This window comes from Kogia breviceps, chromosome 1 (assembly GCF_026419965.1).
Source record: "Kogia breviceps isolate mKogBre1 chromosome 1, mKogBre1 haplotype 1, whole genome shotgun sequence".
Taxonomy (NCBI): domain Eukaryota; kingdom Metazoa; phylum Chordata; class Mammalia; order Artiodactyla; family Physeteridae; genus Kogia; species Kogia breviceps.
Genome location: NC_081310.1, coordinates 14,232,199 through 14,258,926, shown reverse-complemented (window position 1 = coordinate 14,258,926; position 26,728 = coordinate 14,232,199). Strand labels below are relative to the sequence as shown.

Genomic DNA, 26,728 nt, shown 5'->3' with positions numbered 1-26,728 from the left:
TATTCTTTTAAATATAATACGGAAATGTACTTTCGATGATTATCCTTTTTTCCTCTTTGCCTTTAATTAAACATAGATCCCCTATCATCTTGGACTGGCAGCTCTGCATCCTATAAATGCCCTTGTCCACTTGACCTGTATGCAAGCATTTTGCTTTATGTATTTAATCTGTGTATTATCGTTAGCATCAGGGTCCTTCTAGCTCTAATATTTTCTTAGATTAGAAACCTTGTAAAGATCAGCTGTAGTCTATAGCACCTTTCCCAGAAGCATAGAAGGAAAGTTAATAAATAATTGTTTGGTAATGATATGCTGTCATAGTACCACCATGTTTTCTGGAGAGTGTGTAATCTAAGTCTGACTCTGACACTTAACGGAAGACCATTTGGCCAATCACTCAATGGTCTCTAGGGATATATCCAAGAAAGAAAGGCTACCTTGCCTAGTCTCGGGGAGAATATGTTTATTTTTTGGTAATAGCAGAACTTTTTATAAGCATTAACTTTCATGCATCCTGGTAAAAACTCTCCATACTGAGAAACAAAAGAGAGAAACCACACGTCTCAGGCAGTAGGATGACTTGGTCGTTATTCTGATTTCGTGAGGACCGCTTGGTCGGCCAGCCCCTTCTCCTACCCCAACCTCAGCGTAACCCGACGAGAGGAGAGAAAACGCTCAGTCATGACGCTGCTCTTCTTACTGAAGTCGACGATACTAACCTGTATCGGGGGGGAATTATTCCGATGGTTTGACAAACTTTGTCTCTGAGACACAACATTATGAGCAAGATCCCCGCTGCAAATAGGAAAGAAAGGCCACCTCAGACTCAGAAAGTACGGTACAGTTTTTGAAAACGTGATTTACAAGCCACCCAAAACTTTCTACCTGCGATTTGAAGCTGGCAAGAGCCAAAACATCAGCTTTCTTCTCCTCCTTCTCTGTTTTCTATTTTGCAGCTCTCGTTTCTCAGTGTTTATTATTGTTGTTTCACCTGCCTGGAGATAGGAAATGTGAGCACTTTGATAAATGGCCTGAAAGATGATCCGGTTTCTCTCCAGCATCTTTCTTTCAGAATATTGGGATTTTTCTATGAAATACAATTTGGTAAACTTCTCCACTGAAGCACAAACTGAAGAATGCACGTTTGCTGAGAGGAATATTGCCTGTTTTTTAAGGTCCTTAAGGTTAAAGGGGGGAAGAAATTAGCAAAGGAATTTCGTGATAAACCTATACACACAAAGTGCCTCATTTAATGAAGGCAAGAAAGGTTAAATAAAGCACCAAAGACCATTTCGTGAATGTGAACTCAGTATCTGGCTTGACCTGATCCTTCTTAAAGTCTCCACTAATAACCTTCTTGTTAAGTTGGTACAATAGTCACAATTCCAACATTGCGCTTCAGCTATGATTTGGAAAGAAAGAATATCTCAGGGAAGGTATTTTGCAACATAATGGAACTGCTTTTTATGTTTCCCAATGATAATTATCTGGATGTATGACGCACCTTCATGCTAAAGATTGCAAAGCATCAAACTGTATACAGCCACTGTGCCTTTTGTGACACAATATATCTGTGCCCCAGCTAGGTCAGGGCCACCTATGAGAAGCAATGCCACCTAGGTTTTTAGCTGATGAACAAAGGAAACATTTCATGTCCCAACATATTTTCCTTGCTCACTGTAGGATTAAAAATTTTATTTTCTGGGGGCCGATTCATTACTTGTTAGTATGGCATTATACTAATTCAGACATGCAACTCATCTTGTTTAGACTTGTAGTATTGATAGATTTGAACTTGGCGATAGGAGAGACATGACAAATGCCAAAGATTTTCAAAGGATAAAATGGCTGGGATATATCTCACAAGGACACGTTAGTTTTGAACCTGGAATTTAGTATCATGACGGAGGTATTAAGAAATGGGAAAAATAGCAGTGTGTATATGTTAATCCCAGTCTCCTAATTTATCCCTCCCCCCACTTCACCTCTGGTAGCCATAAGTTTGTTTTCTACATCTGTGACTCTATTTCTGTTTTGTAAATAAGTTCATTTGTACCCTTTTCTAGATTCCACATATAAGTGATACCATGTGATATTACTCTTTTTCTGTCTGAGTGACTTCACTTAATATGATAATCTCTAGGTCCATCCATGATTAACATATACACACTACCATGTAGAAAATAGATAACTAGTAAGGACCTACTGTATAACAAAGGGAACTCTACTCAATATTCTGTAATAACCTATATGGGAAAAGAATCTAAATCAGAATGGATATGTGTATATGGATAACTGATTCACTTTACTGTATACCTGAAACTAACATAACATTGTATATCAACTCTACTCCGATAAAAATTTTAAAAAAAAAGAAATAGCAAGAGGGAAGTTTGCAAAATAATTTCGACTGTTGGGTCTTGATTGGGTCAGGTTGAGAGTGAAATGCTAGCTGAACATCCACGTGGGATACACGGCCTGCAGGTAGAAATGCAGAACCGGAGCTTGGAGGAGAGATGTGAAGTCTGCAGATATAAGTGAGAGACGAGGCTTGATGAACTAATGAAGGCAAATGTTTAGAAGAAGAAAGAAGCCTGAGGACCCGACCTTGTTAAAAAAAAAAAAAAAAAAAAAATTAAGGGACTGTGAAAGGAAGATGAGTTGGTCAAAAAACAAAAAACAAGGAGCCTTCAGTAATTTAGGAGGACTCCTTGGGAAAATTCCGTGGCCCAGACGGCATCTGTACAAGGCAAAATCTAGTAAGTAGAGGAGAATAAGGACTGCAGAAGGGTTACTTGGTCTGGTGTGTAAGGGGTCACTAGTGATCTTGACGAGATAAAAATCAATATTTAATAGTACAGTGCAGGCAGAAACTGAGTTGGAATGGTAGCATAGCTTGGGCTACCAAGGCTCTGTGCTAGAGTTCTCCCCTTACACGGCTCTGCATTGAGCATGCTGTAGTCCCCAACTCATTTAATCTTGATAGTAACACTTGGGGGTGAATACTGTAATAACCCCATCTCATATCCCCATGATACTATATTATCCCTATGAGGCCTCTTCTTCGAGATAGATGCGATCATTATCTGTTTACAGATGAGGAAACTAAGGCGCAGAGGTCTGAGCAACTTGCCCAAACCCATACAACAAATCAGTAGTAGAACTGACATCTGGACCCGAGCGATCTGGCGCGAGCATCTTTGCTCTTAACTGCGACATCATTACATGATGAAGATGTATATGTGATGCTGTAAGCTTTCCTTTAAGACTTTTAGTGGAAGGAGAAATAACCTCTTTTTAAAAACTGAGCTCAGAATGTGGGTCATGATCTGGGAGAATCAAGAGGAAATGACAGTCACAGTGGCAGGAGTGAGGGAAAGCAGAAGGTGACGACGTGAAGGCGTTTTGAAATTAGAGCTGCATTTGGCCTGAGATGGTCACACGTGTGTGTGTGTGTTAGTTCATTGGCTTGCTGTCTTCTTTGGCCGCGGGCTAAGATGCTGGTGCCAAGTGCAGCCGAGAGGGTTGGGTAGCCGAGGGGGATGCTGGGGGGAGCTGCTAGAATAAAGACTTGCAGGAAACACTGGGGACTGAGGGCAAGTGAGAAGGGGCCAAAGCAAACAAGGGCTGTGGTCTTTGCTTCATCCTGATCTTTGCTCTTTTAATATTTTATCCTTTCTACTGGGGAAAGGGAATTGGCAAACATGTATTTTAAAATTTGTTGTTGAATGATGCAAGCTGTCATCAATACCAGTTCATTAAAACAATCAAGGTTTACTCGATAAAGGGAAACTACGAGTAGGACCATCTTTTTATGAGAATGATGGCAGTCTATGTGTTTAGCGAGTAAAACTATAAAACCTGCAACAGAAAACAACGGTGAGCAAATACACAAATTATATTTTTGATACTTCTTTAATTCACGGGATTAACTAAATAAAGAGCCTCTGCCTTGATTATAAACACCAGTAAAAAAAAAAATGTGTTTTAGTTTCTGCAGGCACCTTTAATTGTGGAACAAGTCTTATATATCCACCACCAAGTCATGTTAATTCAACACTTCTGTGGGCAATGCTTCTGTTTAAGACAGGTGTCTTAATTAAATAAACTAAATTTTGCAAGAAGTACAAAAGCATAATTATTTAATTGGCTAACTGTTCAACTATGTTGATTTGCATATTTGTTAGCTGCAACGTGAATAAATAGTCTGTATACGTGTACCCTACCGTTAAAATAATGAAGTCACTCTTGGGAGTAGCATCTCCTAATGTGTGTTAATAGATGTCGCATAAGAAGGACTCTCTAGTTAAATAAGGTTGAAAAATGGGAGGTAAAAGAAAATGAGAGAGTTTTGTTTCTGCAGGAGGTCTAGTATCTTGAAATGGGATGATGGCCATCTTCACTATCAGGTACACTGGGCTCTGCTTTACGAACTATATGTGGAATCCCCCATTTTTACAGGGGAAACATCTCGGGGACATTAGCGTCCGAGAAGCACATTTGGGAAAATGCTATTCAGAGCTGTCTTAACAATAAGCAGGTCTCTCTCTCTCTCTTTTTTCAAAAAAATTTTTTGGAGTATAGTTGCTTTACAATGTTGTGTTAGTTTCTACTGTACAGTAGAGTGAATCAGCCATACGTATTCATATATCTCCTCTTTTTTTGGATTCCCTTCCCACTTAGGTCACCACAGAGCACTGAGTAAAGTTCTGTGCTATACAGTAGGTTCTCATTAGTTATCTATTTTATACATAGTATCAATAGTGTATATATGTCAATCCCAATCTCCCAATTCCTCCCACCGCCCCCCTTTCCCCCTTGGTATCCATACATATGTTCTCTACATCTGTGTCTCTATTTCTGCTTTGTAAATAAGATCGTCTATACCAGTTTTTTCAGATTCCACATATACGTGTTAATATACGATATCTGTTTCTCTCTTTCTGACTAAACTTTTTCTTGCTAGTCACACCATTCTGCAATCAGCACACAGGCAGGAAAATGAATTCAAGAAGCATATGTTTTTGTTTTCTATATCTCTGTGTCTCTACCCCCCTTTCTTACACACACACACACACAATACTCTGTATAGCTACTTCTGGTAAACACGCAAACCTCTTTTTGTCCCCTTTTATTACAGGCATATTGACAGGCTTGCTACCCTTCAAAAACTATGCAGTAACCCTAGCTGCTTGCACTCTGGCTGGCTGTACCGAGAGCTCGCATGCACTGAACGTCTCTACTCCACAAGAAGGTAAAGTAATTTCAAAGGTCTTGACTTCCCCGTTTCAGTCATGAATAATAAAATAGGAGAAGAGCTAAATGCTGCAAGGCCATGTGCTACAAAACCCCAACCTAATTTGATGACAAAGTGCATTGCCAGGCCAGAATTGCTCCGGTTTTTGGGGGGGAGCAAAAATGAATCAAACTCCATACCCTTTAATGACATGCATCTTTAATAGCCGTAATGCAGATTAATGGGCTTTTTAATTGCTGTTACATCGTTCGTGCAAGAGCCTTGTCATTAATATGAAGCATCTGAAAGATTAATGAAAGCTTCCTCATTTCACTACGGCTCAGAAGTAAATCTCGAGACAGTCTGACTAAAAAGAATTGATTGTATGGCACAGTAGGAAATTGAGAATCAAACGGTTGATTTCCGTGGTCTCTTTTAACTGCTAAACACCAGCACGAGCAACAATTATTTCAGTGCGATAGAACCTCCGAACGCCAATCGAGGCATTATTCATCACGGCCTGGTTCCTTGCGGCTCAAGTCGCACTTTTGTTGTACTTGGAACTTACGAACGGTTGTCATACATTAATGTTTCAGAAAGCATACATTTAGGAAGGCAGTGGGAAATAGAAAATATTTTAGCACTCTAAAGCGAAAGCTTTGCTCAAGCATCAGAATGCATCTCTTCAAGAAATAACAGCTCTCAAGTCATTTAAAGCATTGTTAGTTACTTCGTATTTCTCTCTTCTGGATGAGCGGGATTAACACATTTCTCTAACTGTCTAGTGGTAAAGTTATTCAGGAGGCTTAAAACCTTGATCTTTAGGGAAAAAGAGTCTGCCGGTCTCTCTCTTTTTCACTATCCCTCCACCCCGCCTTACCCACTTCCTCTTCTTCCCGCCTCCTTCTTTTAAATCCTTAAAGCAAGTACCACTCGCACAGAAAATGTGTAAAGAAAGACAGTGGAGGCACTTCCCTGGCAGTTCAGTGGTTAAGACTCTGCGCTCCCAATGCAGGGGGCACAGGTTCTATCCCTGGTCAGGGAACTAAGATCCCGCATGCCACACCAGGTGGCAAAAAAAAAAAAAAAAAAAAAAGAAGACAATGGCTCATCTGATGAAACCAGGACAGAAAAGAAAACAAGAGTTTGTAAAATCCTTCTTCTGACAATTTGTTCTTCATGCCTTGAACCTGACCTCAGCAGACCACCCTCACTTGGGCTACAGCATTGGTGACCCATTTTCCATGTTTTCTCAATGTTCTCTCCATCTGGTCTACCAAGACTCGCACTGTTTTTCTTATTGTGTCTTTGCTTCTGCTGAGGCATATATCATTATTCCCTTTTCCAATTACTTCCACCAACTTCAATATGGCACAGATTGTCCTATATCTCAGTCTTTTCTCCACATCCACTACATCCTCTGTCCATGTCTTCCCTGGTACCCTCCAAACCTACTTCACAGCTCAACCCCAGAGGGATTCCTGCTCATTCAGTTCACCATTGTCTTTCCTTTACTTCAGGATTTCCCAATTTCTAGGTTTTCCTTAAATTTATTACTAATTTACTGAACGATAGGTATGTTTAGTATCAATTTCTAAAAGTTTTTTTAGTTCCTGTGACTCCAGTTCATTGACCATTACAGAAAATGAACAGGCCCCCTTTACTAAAAAAAAAAAAAAAAAAAAACCTCACATATATTGTAGTTTTCATATGTAGTTAATTTAATTCTGTATTTTCTGGCTATTTCTATGGCTACATATAGGTTTTTTAATATCGATTATGAACTGCTCTCCCTGGCATTGCCTATCTTAGATCAAAAGCTCCTCAAGGGTAGGGATTCTGTCTAATTTGCTTTAAAACACACAGCCCAAGTAGAGATTATGGGTTAATAATACTTGTGATGAAGTAACACAAGCATCAGTAAAGTGAACTGGTGTAAATACTCCCCGTCCATCATTGAGGCAAATTCTCATAAATTCAGGACAGGTATTTAGTACTGTTCCTAAAGCAATTACTGACAAGCTGCCCATGAATCAGGAACATTTCCATGCATGGGATTTCCGGTTTATTCCATGATTTATTGGTTTGGGTCTGAAAAGCTTGAATTAGAAAAGTAAACTAAAATTAGACTCTCTATATCTTTTTAATTTTTCCCACAGCACCACAAGAGGTTCAGCCACCAGGAGCCAAATCCCTTCCCAATTCTTTGTTACTCTCCTGGAATCCACCCAAAAAGGCAAATGGTATTATAACTCAGTACTCTTTATATATGGATGGGATGCTGATCTATTCAGGCAATGGAGAGAACTACACAGTCACAGGTAAGACTTGTATAGGTATCAGTAAATAGTTATAGTCTATATTAAAGACTATATATTAGTATATATTATATATACTTACAAATTAATATATATTTGAGTATATAGTATATATATTATATATATATGTTATATATATATATATAAAATAGTTATCTGAGAATACAGTTTCAAAAGTTGGGTTACTTAGTTTTGTCTCCTGTTAAATCACTAAAATTCCATGGCCTTTGTGGTTACATTACACTTACAGTGAAGCCAAAGCTGGGAAAATGGAAAAGGGCTCACGCTGGCTCCCTTCCCCCTCCCCCAAGGCTGTCTTACTGCATGTTCTCTACCAAGGTCCCACCACTCCTTACCTGAATCCTTCTACTAATATACCTTTGCACAGGTGCAGAGGGGGGTTTGGAAATGTATAATGTCAACACAGACAGCTCAGCATATGCCTTCTCTGCCTCTAACTGATCCCAAGATCGAAGCTGGGACCCGGTGCGCTCCCCAGCCGTGCTCGCAGTACAGCGATGTCATTTCAATTCAGTTGATGTCATGTCAATCCAATTGAGGCAATGATGTCATTTCAGACGAATGCCACTGGCACATGAATTAACCACTTTACAATCCTCATGAATGTGGAATAAGCTTAAGACTCAGAAGTGTGGCTCAGTGTGGTTTGAACTTGAGACCATTTGGGAAGAAACATAGTATATCTGCTTAGATCATATTATAAAGTGTCATGACACTTAAGAAAAGTGAATTGTTGGAAACCTTGTGAAACACGAGGCCTGTATTATGTATGTTGTCTGGTGCCTGGATGGTGTTTATATCTGTATGGTAATAGTGGTTATATATTTTATGATATTTTAGATATTATATGTGACTATTAGGTGAGATATCATTAATCACATATTGATTGATGAAAAACTGAGGCCTTAGAGAGATTAAATTCTTCATGAACAGGTTAGCATCAGAGATAGGATCAATTGTTTATGTATTCACTCCTTCACATTAATGCCAGGTACTAAGGTTGTAACAGAGAACCAGCCAGACATTGCCTCCCCTCAGCCCCTCGATGCTCATGATTTCATGGCAACACATACAGATGCAGGAATGAGGCATATTGGGACAGGGCCGTGGCATTCATCTAACTGAGTTCTCTGAATTTATATTTTTTGTATCCTCTCTAGTCTGAGAGGCTTCAAAGCACAAGAACTATTACTTCTGTATTTCATTCATCATGGTTGGATAGAATTCTGTAATACTTATTCTGTGAGGTAGGTGTTATCGTTACCCCCATTTTACAAATGAGGAAATTCAGGCACAGAAAGGTTAAGCAACTTCCTTCAGGCCACATAGCCTGTGAGAGGTAGACTTTGATACCATCTCAAGTATTCTGAATAATGATGGGTATGCGGTCTTAAAACAAGTTATTTAACTTCTGAGACTTAGTTTCTGAAACAGTAAAATAGAAATAACTGCAATTTTCAGGATTTTGAAGGGAACTAGAACTATGAAAACACCTAGCACATTCTTAGTAAACTTAGTAGAGAGAATAAAGTAAAAAATAAATACTAAAACAAAAATAGATTACCCTTGGCCTAGGATTACCTGAAGGCGTTATTTTAACTAAAAGTTATTGGCCATAGAAATTATTTCAGAAGAAATGAAAACACATCATGGAATGAATTTGACCCATATATTAATCATTATTACACAAAATACTTCTGTAGAACCAAAATTGTCATCACGCGTAATGGGGAAAGCACACCTTTTAAGCCCACTGTAGACATTTCCTCCGAGAAGCCCTCTCAGACTCCAAAATATGACTTAGGTATGCCCTCTGTGTGCTCACTGAGTGCCTTTATGCCCCCCCCCTTGTTTTGGTTTGCATTGTCTTGAATGAGGCTGTTTGTTTACTTGTCAGTTTGCCCTACTAAACCATGGGCGTCATAAGGACAGGGCCATGTCTGCCTTGTTCATTACTGCATCTCCAGGACTGATTACAGAGAAGGTATAGAACAAACAGTGCTGAATAAGTGAATGAATGAAGTCAGATGACTCCTGGGAACAAAGAAAGAAGATTGCAAATTGGGGGAGTGGGTAGGGAGTAGGAGTAGGGTGGATTAAAGAAAAAGCAATAGGGAAAAGAGAGGCGAGAAAAGGTAGAAACCAGAGAAAAAGAAACTAAGATCCCTTTTCTGTGCAGAAGCGAATGCTGATCTAGTCCACAGAGAAGTGGTGTGTGATGGCGGGTCTCAAAGTGTGGGCCTTGAAGATTTCCAAAATGTGCATGATGCCACATGAGGTGACACTCCAAAGCCAGAAAAAGAACAGGCTGGGGAGGAGAGGAGGCTAGAATTGATTTCTGATTTCTCATACCACCTAAAAAATGAAACTAATTCTGTATTCCGTTGACTCGAATCCTTAACAGACCCATGTGACTATAGTATCTGCATTGAAAGATCATGGCAAATGTTAGCAGAGTATAAGAGATGCCCCACATATAATATAAAGAAAGTGGAATATTTTTATAGAGTCCTTAACTGTCTTCTCTAACTACAGGGATAATGGTTTCTTCGGTACTGTTCATCCTTCAGGTAGATTTTTAAAGATTATTTCTCTGGTAAGACTCATAACATTTTTTCCTGTGACCTCCTTGGCATCTCAAAGGCAACTATACTTCTTGTTGCTTTTATCTCCAAATGGCAGAAGATACGAAGTACAGTAGGAATACAGTATGGGTCACTAAGGAGAGGAACTAAGCCAAAAACGTTTCGATGGGGTTCAAAGTTGTACATAATGATTCAAGTGTCATAGCCAGCAAAGCTGAGGCCCAGAGACGCCAAGAAATCCTAGTCGGTAATTGGAAGAACTGATTCAAATCTGGGTCTCTCTGGCCTCAAAGTCCATACATTTCATCTCTACACATGCTACTTATTGAACACATTTTATTATTCCTCACAACTCTGAAGGGAGATGGAAGCTTGAATACAAACCCCAGAGCACCTATGTTAATCTTCTAGGGCTGCCGTACCCAAATACCACAGACAGGGTGGCTTAAACAACGGAAATTTATTTCTCACAGTTCTGGAGGCTAGAAGTCCAAGATCAAGGTGTTGGCAGGTTTGGTTTCTCTTGGGGCCTCTCTCCTTGACTTGCAGACAGCCACTTTCTCCCTGCATCCTCACATGGTCTTTCTTATGTGTACACCCCTGCTGTCTCTTCCTCTTCCTTTAGGGGCATCAGAACCATTGGATTAGGGTCCTATCCCTATAACCTCAGCTAACCTTCATCACCTCTTTAAAAGCCCAATCTCTCTAAATCAACTATACTCCAGTATACAATAAAAAATTGAATTTAAAAAAAGCCCTATCTCCAAATGTAGTCACATTGGGGGTTAAGGCTTCAACATGTAAATTTTGGAGGACACAATTCAGTTTGTAATAGCACCCAAAAGTGAGTGTTTTCTGCTGAATGTCCACTTTTCTTGAGATTCTCCAATGGCATGCAAGTTCAATAAAATGGTCTTTTAGATCTCTTTCAACTCTTTCAAGATTTTGTATCTGTGATACACATTACATTTAGGTCATTTATGTCTTCAAAATTCACCTGTCCACTAGGAATCACAGAAAAGAAGAATGGGAAAGGGAATCTGGCTGGTTGAAGTCAGCCCAGAGAAAACTGATGGAGAAAACTGCTCTAGCATTTGGTCTCACTTTAGCCTCTACAGACATTTTAAATCCTGCCACTTTTCATCATAAAATGTATCCACGATGCCATTGGTACTTGTTGCTTGTCTTTGTGCCAGGATTTTTGTGGTTTAATGTCCTTTCCATTCTGAGTAGCTTGTGGATGGAACTTCTATTCTATTCTATTCTATTCTATTCTATTCTATTCTATTCTATTCTAGCTGGTGCTGTCAGTAATAGCAAGAGTTTAGGGTCAATGAAATGGATCTCTCCAGTGCTGAAATGTCAATTCATAGAGAGACTGAGAAATGAAAGATGTAGTCTACTAGGTTGGAGAAATAATTGATAGCATTTTTTAGTTATATAAGTAACATATGCTTACTGAAGATAATTTAAAATATGCAGATATCTAATACCTGATAATCCCACCTTGCAGATAGAAACTCTTAGTATTTGATGTAATTCCTTCCAGCACTTTATTCATTTTCACAAAATTGAGCTGTAATGTATAATTTGGAATCCTTGCATATTCCCTTACTATGAATATATCTCACACCACAAGGATTTTTCTAAAACTATCTTGAAATACTTTAATAATGTTATATTCCATCTTATGAATGTACATTAATGCATTTAACCACTTAAAAATTCAAAATTTCTAATTTATCTCATTTTAAATATTTTGTGATAAATATTACTGTACATAAATCTTTGTTTGCTAGATCTCTAAATGGGGAATAGCTAAGTCAAAGGTAGCAAACTTTTTCAGAATATTTGATATACATTTTTGCGTTGTTTTCCAGAAAAGTTCATAGACAGTGAGTGTTACATCCTTACATCTTTGACAGTTTTACAACCTGAAAATATTATTTTTATTTGCATGTTTAGCTACTGGTTTACTGCGTACTTTTGTGTGATGATTAGCGATTTAGATTTGATTCAGCTGATTATAGTATGGATGAAGAAAAATTTGATAGGGGTGAGGATTCCGTTTGAAACTACTTCAAGAGCTGTGTTTCATCCTGCCTACCGCCACCTGCACTATTTACAGTTCTTTGTCTTCTACACCATCAAACACTTCCTTAATGACTTGGCTTAATGTCCCCTCCTAAATATTCAAGGTGTCAACCTTTCCTTTCTCACTCCTACTCCATTTATTCATAGCTTCCTTTTAAGTTTCCACATAGAACAAACATTTTTCCGTTATGCGTAAAAAAGTGGTTCTTGCCACCATGGTGGATACAGGTCAAAGTAAATGCATTTCAATTCAAAAGCCACTTAGCATCTAGGTGGCTGGAATGTTTTTCTTCTTTCTCTTAAATATGAAGCATTAAAAGTCAAAGGCAGTGCTGCACCTTGAGTTAGTACAAAATGTATTTAAAAATGCATACGGTTCAAATTTTTGCCTTGCATAGGCCATGAGCTAGTAAAATGGTGGGTCAGTTATGACACTGAAAAATGAATCCAGTTAGAGAACCTCCCGAAGGCTGTTGATGTTCGCTATAATAAATAGCACACACTTGAAGTCAAACTTTTTCATTCTGTATTCAAAGGTAATGGATTTTTCGTAACCATAGTAACCTTGGGGTATTTCTGGATAAATACATGAGGTATATACATTCTAGTTTTATTTTTGAATATAAACTACCACATTATGTATTACTAATAATATGAAAAATAGGCTGTAGGTTAGTATAATGACAGCTTAAACTAGTATGCATTTTTCTCCTGCAAAAAATAAATATTTATCAAAAGTATGGGTTCAATTAATTTTCCCCCCAGTTTTGTGGTGTTCTGGTGGTGCCATTTATCTTTTTTTTGCAAGATCTCCATTAATCTCTTATTTCTGTCTCCTAACAGATTTTTAAGAATTTCAAGGTAAAAACAATTGTGCTTTAAAGCTTATGATTAAAAACATTATTGCAAGATTGAAGGACCTACATTGATATCACCAGCAGAGCTATTGTGGTGCCACTTAAGATGTGTGTGTACCTACTGTATGTTCATAAAGGGGGAGGAGGAAAGAAACCTTTTGTGAGTCTGTTCACAACATACTGGGATCGTTTCAAAGTTCAGGCTAGATAGCTTCCTGATTGATGATGCCCATCCAAACTAGCCAACCAGATCATTCTCATTTTAAATGCGCGCCCTACGAGAAACAGGCAATCTTTAAGAAGTTCGTGAGATAGTTCACAGAAGCCTACAAAGTGTTTGGAAACAAGGAGAGCAAGGTGGAGGTAGCCTGAAGAAGTCTACTACGGGCATGACGAGGAGGTTTATGTGAGTTGTGCTGACCGGTGAGGAAAGAATAGGGATCCCTCGGGACACCTCTTTTCTTACTATGTAAATGGTTCTCAGTTAACCCAACCTAAACCTTTGCTGCTTACGAATGCGAAAATTTCAAAGCGGGAGATGTCAAAAGGGCTTCCCTAAAAATTATATCTGACACCAAACCTTAAAACATGAACATTTTCAAGTGTATTATCTCATAAATCTATAGTAGTCTTGTGATTGAATAAGAGTGACTGATTGCTATCACCACTGATGGCATCTTCCCATCGCCATTAGGACCTGAGATTCTATCACTAAGACTGAGCCAGTTAGACAAGGATAATAGTGGCATAAGGAGTGTGTGTGTGTGTGTGTGTGTGTGTGTGTGAGTGAGAGAGAGAGAGAGAGAGTATGAGAGAGAGACAGTAGACAGAGGCAGAGGCAGAGAGAGACAGAGAGAAGACAGAGAGGAAAAGCAGATGAATTTCTGGTAAACTCAGATAGACAGTAAGTATTTATATCTTTAACCACTAAAAGTGCTAAAACGTTTTGTTTGGTCTTATTTGCCAAGGTCAGAAAGAACCATGTATAAACAGCAAAATAGAAATGTTCATCTTGAACCTTCCAAACACTTAAGTCTTACGATGAGACATTTATGATAGAAGAAGCTGTATTGCTTATGGCACAATGAAAAAAGGTGTTCAAAGGTTAGGTACTTCTAACCAAGCATTATAAGAAACCCTATCAACACTCTACAAATTTGAGCTAAATTATATTCATTCACACTGACGGCTTACAAAACATCTTTTCTTAGCAAAACAAAACTTCACTTTAACCTTGATATTTTCTTTCATTTTGCATTTTTGAATAGCACAATGCATTGATTGTAAATCACTCCTCTTACATGAAGTAATGTTACTGAGGGGAATACTGTTAACATGCTTGTGTTCTAACCCATAAGGCAGAGTATTAAGAAGACAGAGCATGTGAGGGTTTTCAGGTAAGGCAGTGATCTCATCTATGAGTGATGGTGCCTCCCTATTACAAACTACTTCATACTTTGTGCCCTTTTGATGTCACTGACATATAGTGTTAAATTATACAAAGTCTAAGAAACCTTGAGGACACAAGGAAAAAAGTCCAACTAATGGAAAGAAGTGAAAGCCTTCAGAGGCCAGGTTACTAAGCTGCTAACTCTGTGATCAAAGACTCCAGAAGAGTTGCTTAAGGTTTAGCCACAGCCCTGATCCTTGGGTTAACAAACAATGGATGCTTTACTTTAAAAAGCCCTGTCTTTGTTGTAAAGCAGAAACTAACACGCCATTGTAAAGCAATTATACTCCAATAAAGATGTTAAAAAAAAACAGAAAGGAGATGTACTGGGTCTATATTAACATTGTTAGATCTCAAAAACAAATTGTAAGATGAAAAAAGCCAGTTGTTGAATGATATGTGCAGTATGACACCATTTATATAAATTTTTTTTAAAAAATTACTTATTTAAAAAAAAAAGCCCTGTTTACTTACTAACAAAGGGTCAAGTGAAGTGAAATAACTTGTACAGAATGTTTAAATATCAGTTGTGGTTGTAAACAATACAACCAAAGTGTCATTCTTACTTTAAGATGCTTCTCCAGTGCACAAGTATGTGAAGAACTTAAATATGTTTAAATTTATATTTTAAGATCTGTACTCAAATATTACCTGTGATCTGTTAACCTAATTGATGAATATTATACTCTTAAGTGGTAGGAAAAGGCTCTCTATTTGACGGGATTTCAGAGGAATAGTGGGAATCAGATCCAGTTAGAAAAGTAGTGAGTGGAGTTAAATCCTTTAAAAGGTGATGGAATGTCTTCTTTCTTTAAAAAAAAAAAAAAACCATTATTTTATACTGGAGTATAGCCAATTAACAATGTTGTGATAGTTTCAAGTGCACAGCAAAGCGACTCCGCCATGTATATACATGTATCCATTCTCCCCCAGACACCCCCTCCCATCCAGACTGCCACATAACATTGAGCAGAGTTCCCTGCGCTACACAGTAGGTCCTTGTTGGTTATCCTTTTTAAATATAGCCGTGTGTACATGTCAGTCCCAAACTCCCTGAGTATCCCTTCCCCCCACCCTCCCCGCCCGGGAACCATAAATTCATTCTCTAAGTCTGAGAGTCCGTTTCTGTTTTGTAAAGACGTTCATTTGTATCATTTCTTTTTAGATCCCACATATAAGCGATATCATATGATATTTCTCTTTCTCTGTCTGACTTACAAATGCTTACTTGCATGGAGAGCTTTCCAAATAGAACCTGCCTGCCATGTTGAGCATTAAGAACTGCCATTATTTTAAATTTATTTCTTAAAGCTTCTTAACTGAATGATAAATTGACACCAAAAACATATCTTAAGTATACAGCTTGATGAATATTCTCAAACTGAACACATCCATGGAACCAGCACCCAGATCAAGACACAGAACATGATTGGCACCCTAGAGGCCCCCCATTTGTGCCCTCATGTCTTATCTCTTGACTCAGGTGACTGCTTTCCTGGTCATTTAGGATACATTGTTTTGTTTGTTTTGCTGTTCTGTATTTCATATGAATGGAATCAGACAGTGTGTTCTTTCTTCACCGGTTTCTTTTGGAGGATGGAGGAGGGAGAGTGAATCAGTGGGACAGTCCTTTGTATTCCTGCACATATATCCTGAACCCTCTGACCTCCAAGCTGTTGCTATGACAGTGTCAGCTGTTAGAGTGCTACCTTCCAGAAAGCCATTGGAATATTTGTAAAATGAAACATCTACCTCCTTCTCCAAGTCCAGAACTGGGAACTAACTATAGAGAAGCTTCATCTATGAAATTAGAACTTAGCACATGGAATCACTGGCCTGTGTTCACCAGCAAAAAACTTCTAAGTGTCCACTAATGGAATATTGTGTGGCCATACACCTCAGGATGCTGTAGAAGAATATTTAATAATGTGGAAAGCTGTTGAAAACAAACACTTCAACAGCACGTAATATGTGAATCTATTTTAGTAAAATATATGTGTGTACACATGTGTATGTATGCATGGATGTGAATACATATGTATATGAATAGGTATGTCTAGGGATATACACCAAAGTCTTAACAGTGCTTATCTCCCAGTAATGGGATTCTAGTGTTTTCTTTCCTTTTTTTTAAGGAGTCTTTTTATCCTTTAAATTTACTACAGTTTGGATATCATCTGAATTTTTGTAGTACTTTTCCCAATTTTAATATATATAATAAAATTGGTAGAATGGATATTTCAGGAATCTGATTGCATTTACCTATCAGTACTTATCTGTTATTTCTCTCTACTCTTTACTGTGCTATTTAATCAGGTAGATCACCTTACTCATTGCCTTCTAGCCAGTATCAAGTGTGGTATTCTCCATTCCTCTAGCACGATCGACCCCCATTAAAATGTTACCCATATATGATGATCTAGCTCAATTCCCACATCTTCCTTTGATTCACAGTTTCTTATCATTTTCCTACAAATTTGTCACTTGAATACATTCTGTCTTGCAATAGTAACTTATTTTAAACGTGATAAATCTCGATTCCAAACAAGAGTGTAGGTGCACTGAGTACAGTTATCGTGTTATTTATTTTCATGATCGCTATCGTAGGTAGCCTAGGAATAAGAACCCAACTGTCCTCTAATAATCTCTTATTGGATTGAGTTGAAATGAATTGAATTAAATTGACGAACACTGAGAATCAGTAAATCAATATTTTAAAGTAAATGACAACAAACACCGATGCATAATTCAGAAGTAATTAATATGCTAAATGTGGTAAACAGTTTTAATGAGGTAGGCTGTTCCTGTAGCTTCATAGAATTTTTCATTTAATTATCCAATATGTAGCAAATTCTCTTTTGGCTAAACTACTTGTGTAAATTTGCTAGGGCTGCTATAACAGAGTATCGCGGGGTGGATTAAACAACAGAAATTGATTGTCTCAAGAGTTCCTGAGGCTAGAAGTCCTGTATCATTGTGTTGGTGAGGGTTGGTCCCTTCTAGGGGCTGTAAGGGAGAATCTGTTTCAGGCCTGTCCCCTAGCTTCTGGTGGTTTGCTGGCAATCGTTGGTGTTCTGTGACTTGTAGAAGCATCTCCCTGATCTCTGCCTTCATCTTCACATGGCATTCTCCTTGTGTGCTGCCTGTGTGGAAATTTCCCCTTTTTATAAGAACGCAAGTCATATTGGATTAGGGCCCACCCTGATGACTTCATCTTTTTTTTTTTTAACTTTTCTGTTGGAGTATAGTTGATTAACAATGTTGTGTTAGTTTCAGGTGTACAACAAAGTGATTCAGTTATACATATACATGTGTCTATTCTTTTTCAAATTCTTTTCCCAGTTAGGTTTTTACAGAATACTGAGCTGAGTTCCCTGTGCTATACAGTAGGTCCTTGTTGGTTATCGATTTTATTTTATTTTTATTTATTTATTTATTTGTTTATTATTATTATTATTATTTTTTGTGGTACGCGGGCCTCTCACTGTTGTGGCCCCTCTCATTGCGGAGCACAGGCTCCGGACGCGCAGGCTCAGTGGCCATGGCTCACGGGCCCAGCCACTCCGCGGCATGTGGGATCTTCCCGGACAGGGGCACGAACCTGTGTCCCCTGCATCGGAAGGTGGACTCTCAACCACTGCTCCACCAGGGAAGCCTTATTTTATTTTTTGAATTTTATTTTTTTTTTATACAGCAGGTTCTTATCTATTTCATATATATTCGTGTATATATGTCAATCCCAATCTCCCAATTCATGCCACCATCACCCCCCTCCCCCGCTTCCCCCCTTGGTGTCCATATGTTTGTTCTCTACAGCTGTGTCTCTATTTCTGCCTTGCAAACTGGTTCATCTGTACCATTTTTCTAGATTCCACATATATGCGTTAATATACGATTTTTGTTTTTCCCTTTCTTCCCTTATTTCACTCTGTATGACAGTCTCTAGATCTATCCACATTGTTACAAATGATCCAGTTTCGTTCCATTTTATGGCTGAGTAATATTCCATCGTATACATGTACCACATCTTCTTTATCCATTCGTCTGTCCATGAGCATTTAGGTTGCTTCCATGACCTGGCTATTGTAAATAGTGCTGCAATGAACATTGGGGTGCAAGTGTCTTTTTGAATTATGGTTTTCTCTGGGTATATGCCCAGTAGTGGGATGGCTGGGTCATATGGTAATTCTATTTTTAGATTTTAAAGGAACCTCCATACTGTTCTCCATAGTGGCTGCATCAATTTACATTCCCACCAGCAGTGCAAGAGGGTTCCTTTTTCTCAACACCCTCTCCAGCATTTGTTGTTTGCACATTTTCTGATGATGCCCATTCTGACCGGTGTGAGGTGATATCTCATTGTAGTTTTGGTCTGAATTTCACTAGTAAATAGTGATGTTGAGCAGCTTTTCATGTGCCTCTTGGCCGTCTGTATGTCTTCTTTGGAGAGATGTCTATTTAGGTCTTCTGTCCATTTGTTGATTGGGTTGTTTTTGTGATACTGAGTTGCATAAGCTGTTTATATATTTTGGAGATTAATCCTTTGTCCATTGATTCGTTTGCAAATTATTCTCCCATTCTGAGGGTTCTCTTTTCATCTTGTTTATAGTTTCCTTTGCTGTGCAAAAGCTTTTAAGTTTCATTAGGTCCCATTTGTTTATTTTTGTTTTTATTTCCATTACTCTGGGAGGTGGGTCAAAAAAATCTTGCTGTGGTTTATGTCAAAGAGTGTTCTTCCTATGTTTTCCTCTAAGAGTTTTATAGTGTCTTTAATCTGTTTTGATTTTATTTAGGTCTTTAATCTGTTTTGAGTTTATTTTTGTGTATGGTGTTAGGGAGTGTTCTAATTTCATTCTTTTACATGTAGCTGTCCAGTTTTCCCACCACCACTTATTGAGGAGGCTGTCTTTTCTCCATCATATATCCTTACCTCTTTTGTCATAGATTAGTTGACCATACGTGCATGGGTTTACCTCTGGGCTTTCTATCCTGTTCCATTGATCTATATTTCTGTTTTTGTGCCAGTACCATACTATCTTGATTACTGTAGTTTTGTAGTATAGTTGGAAGTCAGGTAGTCTGATTCCTCCAGCTCTGTTTCCCCCCCCCCCCCTTAAGATTGCTTTGGCTATTTGAGGTCTTTTGTGTCTCCATACAAATTTTAAGATTTTTTTTCTAGTTCTGTAAAAAATGACATTGGCAATTTGATAGGGAGTGCATTGAATCTGTAGATTGCTTTGGGAGGTAGAGTCATTTTCACACTGTTGATTCTTCTAATCCAAGAACATGGTATATCTCTCCATCTGTGTCATCTTTGATTTCTTTCATCAGTGTCTTATACTTTTCTGAGTACAGGTCTTTTACCTTCTTAAATAGGTTTATGCCTAGATATTTTATTCTTTATGTTGCAATGGTGAATGGGATTGTTTCCTTAATTTCTCTTTCTGAGTTTTCATTGTTACTGTATAGGAATGCAAGAGATTTCTGTGCACTCATTTTGTATCCTTCAGCTTTACCAGATTCATTGATTAGCTCTAGTAGTTTTCTGGTGGCATCTTTAGGATTCTCTATGTATGGTATCATGTCATCTGCAAAGACTGACAGTTTTACTTCTTCTTTTCCAATTTGTATCCCTTTTATTTCTTTTTTCTTCTCTGTTTGCCATGGCTAGGACTTCCAAAACTATGTTGAATAATAGTGGTGAGAGTGGACATCCTTGTCTTTTTCTAGATCTTAGAGGAAATGCTTTCAGCTTTTCACCATTGAGAACAATGTTGGCTGTCGGTCTGTCATATATGGCCTTTATTATGCTGAGGTACGTTCTCTCTATGCCCACTTTCTGGAGAGTTTTTTATCATAAATGGGTGGTGAATTTTGTCAGAAACTTTTAATGTATCTATTGAGATCATCACATGGATTTTCTTCTTCAGTTTGTTAATATGGTATATCACATTGATTGATTTGCATATATTGAAGAATCCTTGCATCCCTGGGATAAATCCCACTTGATCGTGGTGTATGATCCTTTTAATGTGTTGTTTGATTCTCTTTGCTATTATTTTGAGGATTTTTGCATCTATATTCATCAGTGATATTGGTCTGTAATTTTCTTTTTTTTGTAGTATCTTTGTCTGGTTTGGTGTCAGGGTGATGGTGGCCTTGGAGAATGAATTTGGGAGTGTTCCTTCCTCTGCAGTGTTTGGAAGAGTTTGAGAAGAATGGGTGTTAGCTCTTGTCAAATGTTTGATAAAATTCACCCATGAAGCCATCTGTTCCTTGACTTCTGTTTGTTGGAAGATTTTTAACCACAATTTCAATTTCATTACTTGTGATTGGTCTGTTCATATTTTCTCTTTCTTCCTGGTTCAGTCTTGGAAGGTTATACCTTTCTAAGAGTTTGTCCATTTCTTCCAGGTTGTCCATGTTATTGGCGTAGAGTTGCTTGCAGTAGTCTCTTAGGATGCTTTGTATTTCTGCAGTGTCCCTTGTAACTTCTCCCTTTTCATTTATAATTTTATTGATTTGAGTCCTCTCCCTCTTTTTCTTGGTGAGTTTGGCTAAAGGTTTATCAATCTTGTTTATCTTCTCAAACAACCAGCTTTTAGTTTTATTCATCTTTGCTCTTGTTTTCTTTATTTCTATTTCATTTATTTCTGCTCTGATCTTTATTATTTCTTGCCTTCTACTAACTTTGGGTTTTGTGTGTTCTTCTTTCTCTAGTTCCTTTAGGTGTAAGGTTAGATTGTTTATTTCAGAATTTTCTTGTTTCTTGAGGTAGGTTTGTATTGCTACACCTTTCTCTCTTAGAACTGCTTTTGCTGCATCCCATATGTTTTGGATCATTGTGTCTTCGTTGTCATTTGTCTCTAGGTATTTTTTTATCTCCTCTTTGATTTATTCAGTGACGTATTGGTTATTTAGTAATGTATTGTTTAGCATCCATGTGTTTGTGATTTTTACTTTTTTTCCCTGTAATTTACTTCTAATTCATAGAATTGTGGTCAGAAAAGATGCTTGATATGATTTCAGTTTTCTTAAATTTACCAAGGCTTGATTTGTGACCCACAATGCCAAGATGTGATCTATCCTAGAGAATGTTCTATGTGCATTTGAGAAAAGAGTGTATTCTGCTGTTTTCAGATAGAATGTCCTATAAATATCAGTTAAAATTGTCTGGTCCATTGTGTCATTTAAAGCTTGTGTTTCCTTATTACTTTTCTGTCTGGATGAGCTGTCCATTGGTGTAAGTGAGGTGGTAAGGACCCCCACTCTTACTGTGTTACTGTCGATTTCCTCTTTTATAGCTGATAACAGTTGCCTTATGTATTGGGGTGCTCCTATGTTGGGTGCATATATATTTATAATTGTTATATCTTCTTCTTGGATTGATCCCTTGATCATTATTTAGTGTCCTTCCTTGTCTCTTGTAACATTCTTTATTTTAAAGTCTATTTTATCTGGTATGAGCATTGCTACTCCTGCTTTCTTTTGATTTCCATTTGCATGGAATATCTTTTTCCATCCCCTCACTTTCAGTCTGTATGTGTCCCTAGCTCTGAAGTGGGTCTCTTGTAGACAGCATATAGATGGGTTTTGTTTTTGTATCCATTCAGCAAGCCTGTGTCTTTTCGTTGGATCATTTAATCCTTTCATATTTAAGGTAATTATCATTATCTATGTTCCTATTACCATTTTCTTAATTGTTTTGGGTTTGTTTTTGTAGGTCCTTTTCTTCTCATGTGTTTCCCACTAAGAAAATTCCTTTAGCATTTGTTGTAGGGCTGGTTTGGTGATGCTGAATTCTCTAAGCTTTTGCTTGTCTGTAAAGCTTTTGATTTCTCCATCGAATCTGAATGAGATCCTTGCTGGGTAGAGTAATCTTGGTCATAGGTTCTGCCCTTTCATCACTTTAAGTATATCATGCCACTCCCTCTGGCTTGTAGAGTTGCTGCTGAGAAATCAGCTCTTAACCTTATGGGAGTTCCCTTTTATGTTATTTTTTTTGTTTTTCCCTTGTTGCTTTTAATAATTTTTCTTTGTCTTTAATTTTTGTCAATGTGTTTACTATGCGTTTCGGCATGTTTCTCCTTGGGTTTCTCCTGCCTGGGACTCTCTGTACTTCCTCGACTTGGGTGGCTATTTCCTTTCCCATGTGAGGGAAGTTTCTGACTATAATCTCTTCAAATATTTTCTTGGGCCCTTTCTCTCTCTTCTCCTTCTGGGACCCCTATAATGTGAACGTTGGTGTGTTTAATGTTGTCCCAGAGGACTCTTAGGCTGTCTTCATTTCTTTTCATTCTTTTTCCTTTTTTCTGTTCCATGGCAATGAATTCCACCATTCTGTCTTCCGGGTCACTTATCTATCCTTCTGCCTCAGTTGCTTTGCTTTGGATTCTTTCTAGTGTATTTTTCATTTCAGTTATTGTATTGTTCACCTATGTTAGTGTGTTCTTTAATTCTTCTAGGTCTTTGTTAAACATTTCTTGCATCCTCTCAATCTTTGCCTCCATTCTTTTTCCAAGGTCCTGGATCATCTTCACTATCATTATTCTGAATTCTTTTTCTGGAAGGTTGCCTATCTACTTCATTTAGTTGCTTTTCTGGGATTTTATCTTGTTCCTTCATCTGCTACATAGTCCTCTGTCTTTTCATTTTGTCTCTCTTTCTGTGAATGTGGTTTTCTTTCCACAGGCTGCAGGATTGTAGTTCTGCATTCTTCTGCTGTCTGCCCTCTGGTGGATGAGCTATCTAAGAGGCTTGTGCAAGCTTCCTGGTGGGAAGGACTGGTGGTGGGTAGAGTTGGGTGTTGCTGTGGTAGGAAGAGCTCAGTAGATCTTTAATCCACTTGTCTGATAATGTGTGAGGCTGAGTTCCCTCCCTGTTGGTTGTTTGACCTGAAGCGACCCAGCACTTGAGTCTACAGGCTCTTTGGTGGGGCTAATGGTGGACTCTGGGAGGGCTCATGCCAAGGAGTACTTCCCAGGACTTCTGCTGCCAGTGTCCTTGTCCCCATGGTGAACCACAGCTGCCCCCCGCCTCGGCAGGAGACCCTCCAACACTAGCAGGTAGGTCTGGTTCAGTCTCCTCTGGGGTTACTGTTCCTTCCCCCTGAGTCCTGTTACACATACTACTTTGTGTGTGCCCTCTAAGAGTGTAGTCTCTTTTTCCCCAGTCCAGTCGAAGTCGTGCAGTCAAATCCCAACTAGCCTTCACAACCTGATTCTCTGGGAATTCCTCCTCCTGTTGCCAGACCCCCCAGGTTGGGAAGCCTGACATGGAGCTCAGAACCTTCACTCCAGTGGGTGGACTTCTGTGGTATAATTATTGTGATTGCGCCCCTCCTACCATCTCATTGCGCCTTCTCCTTTGTCTTTGGATGTGGGGTATCTTTTCTGGTGAGTTCCAGTGTCTTCCCGTTGATGATTGTTCAGCAGTTAGTTGTGATTCCAGTGCTCTCTCAAGAGGGAGTGAGTGCACATCCTTCTACTCTGCCATCTTGAACCAATCTCCTGTTTATCCATTTTAAATATAGCAGTGTGTACATGTCAGTCCCAGACTCCCTAACTGCAGTGTGTATATGTCAATCCCAAACTCCCTAACTATCCCTCTCCACCACCCTTCCCCCCTGGTAATCGTAAGTTTGTTCTCAAAGTCTGTGAGTCTGTTTCTGTTTTGTAAATAAGTTCATTTATATATTTTTTTAGATTCCCCATATAAGTGGAATATCATATGATATTTCTCTTCCTCTGTCTGACTTACTTCACTCAGTATGACAGTCTGACCCTATTTCCAAATAAGGTCATGTTTTCAAGTACTGGGGGCTAGGTTTTCAACATGGATTTTGACAGTACACAATTCATCTTGTTATTCTGTTCTATTTATTTGATGCTGTGATTAATAGCATTATAAAACTTTCCTCAGATACCTAAAAAATATTAGAAAATATAAGGCATCTGTTCAAAGTCAGTTTAAAAACTGATATATCCCATGACAGTAATAAAAATTATTTAGAAAGGAGATAATAACTTTTATCTGGAATGGTACATTCATTTACTCAATATTATTAATATTCATAATAATATTCATTAATTGAATATTATTGAATATTATTGTGAATATTACTCTATAGACACTATGTAGACACTCAGTACTTTTTAAGCATTGAAGATCCAATAAATAACAAAAGGTACAAAGGCCCTGCCCTCATGGAGATTATATTTCAATGGGAAATGGTTAGAGAAGACTTCATACTCTTCATGTTATATTTATTATATCTTCTTGAAATAAATGCAAACTGACTGTCCCCTAAAGCAATTTCTTCTTCAACCATTTTAAGTAGATGTGAATAAGTCTTTGATGTCCCATGTAATGCAGAAATCAAGGGGACAGGGCCGGCATCCTCTGCTGCTCCTACCAAACATCATCCCACATTTTCTACCTTCCTTTAATACTCATTGATCCATGAGACCCATGCTCTTTGGCTGTAGAAGTTTTCTTTGTTTTGATCATCTTTACTAACATCTTACCCTTGTTCCCTGATTCAGTAAAGACTTGAGCACTTAGATTTTCCCCTTTCTTCTTTCTCCACCCCAAATCTGCCAGCATCCTGTGTTGTTTCAACTGTCATGGGAACAATCCTTTGGCAACTCAGCCTCTCAGATCCTTGACCTTCTCATCTATAGGAAACTCGATTGTACTCTTAAGTTAATTGTTTTCATTTTGGTACTCTGGATGTTGCCATCACTTAGAAATGCTCCATGTCTAACACATTAAGTCCACATATTCCACTATTCAACTACAAACAACCTTTTTCCAGCTCTTTCACTCATTTACTCACACTGAACATATCTGTGGTTCTTCTCTGAAACTCTCAGTTTCTTAACCCCTCCATCTCTTTGCTTTATTAGACCCTGTCTTTCTTTTCCTTTTGAGGTAGCTCCAGAGTATAGAGCTTGAATTGTTTTCTTTTCAATTCTCTCAACTTTCTTGCCCCATTATTATTACAATATATTCAAGTGAAAACCCACCAAAACTAGATCAATATATTTGTCTGTGTTTTTGACACCCACACTGGGGCTTCCTGAGCTCTGCCAAAGAGAATTTGATAAGCATACAGATGGGTGCCATTCTGATAGCTAGTGTTCTCCAGTTTCCAATTGGCTTCTAAATACTTGCTCTCGACCTTTCTTTATTTCCCTAGTCTCACATTTGCCAGTGCCAGTTCTTCAGTCATTGTCCACAGTTCTTCAAGCTCTGATCTCCCTGAATCTCAGCAGATGACTGCTTTTCACCTCAAATTGAAGCTTTTGGATGGGGTTCCTCAGTTTGCTGTCATGGAACATTTCCTACATTAGAACCAGTGTTTCCCTCCTTCTCTTAGGAAACAAAGGAGTGTTCATTTCCCTGCAGAGGACTAATTCCCCCTCTAGATCATCTTCTCCTAACTTTGTGAGGACCTCTCTTTCAGCCTTACTTTTCCTGTGACTTTCTCTCTCTTCCTGTACTAACTCCTTCCATCAGCATTTGATAAGCTCAAGGCTCTTACATGTGGAGGGAAAAAAAAAACATGGGAAAAACAGGCTTTGAGTTTCATCTCCCACTTATGGTCCCAGCCTTGCCTTTCTCACCTTCACAGTCACATTCCCTACCTCCATTGGCTCACTTGCTTTGCCTCCTAGCCTCCTGTATATTTCTTAGAGCTACCATTACAAAATACCACAAATCAGATGCCTAAAACAACAGCAATTTATTCTCTCATGGTCTGGAGGCTAGAAGTCCTAAATCAAGGTGTCAGCAGGGCTCTGCTCCTTTTGAGAACTCTAAGGAAGGCTTCTTCCTAGACTACACCAGCTTTTGGTGGTCACTGCAACTGGTGGAATTCTGTGGCTAATTGGTGATATTCAGTGGCTAATCCATGACATTCCGTGGCTTACCACTGCCTCACTCCAGTATCCGCCTCTCTCATTCCATGGGGCCCTCCCTGTGTCTAGATTTCTCTTATCCTATAAGGACATCAGCCATGTTGGATTTAGAGCCCACCCTAATCCAGTATGACTTCCTCTTAACTTGATCACATCTGCAAAGACCTTACTTCCAAACAGGGTCACATTCACAGGTACAGGGGTTAGGACTTGAACCTATCCTTGGGGGGAACAAAGCTCAATCCT

At 38.5% G+C, this 26,728-nt stretch overlaps 1 protein-coding gene across 1 annotated transcript in view; it reads left to right on the top strand.

The window, feature by feature from the left end:
- Positions 1–26,728, top strand: part of USH2A (usherin) — an 833,496-nt gene that overhangs the window by 390,085 nt on the left and 416,683 nt on the right. The window contains exons 31-32 of the mRNA XM_059039022.2: positions 5,141–5,254; positions 7,396–7,557. Coding sequence (XP_058895005.1) covers positions 5,141–5,254; positions 7,396–7,557 — 276 coding nt within the window. The remainder of the gene's footprint in view (positions 1–5,140; positions 5,255–7,395; positions 7,558–26,728) is intronic.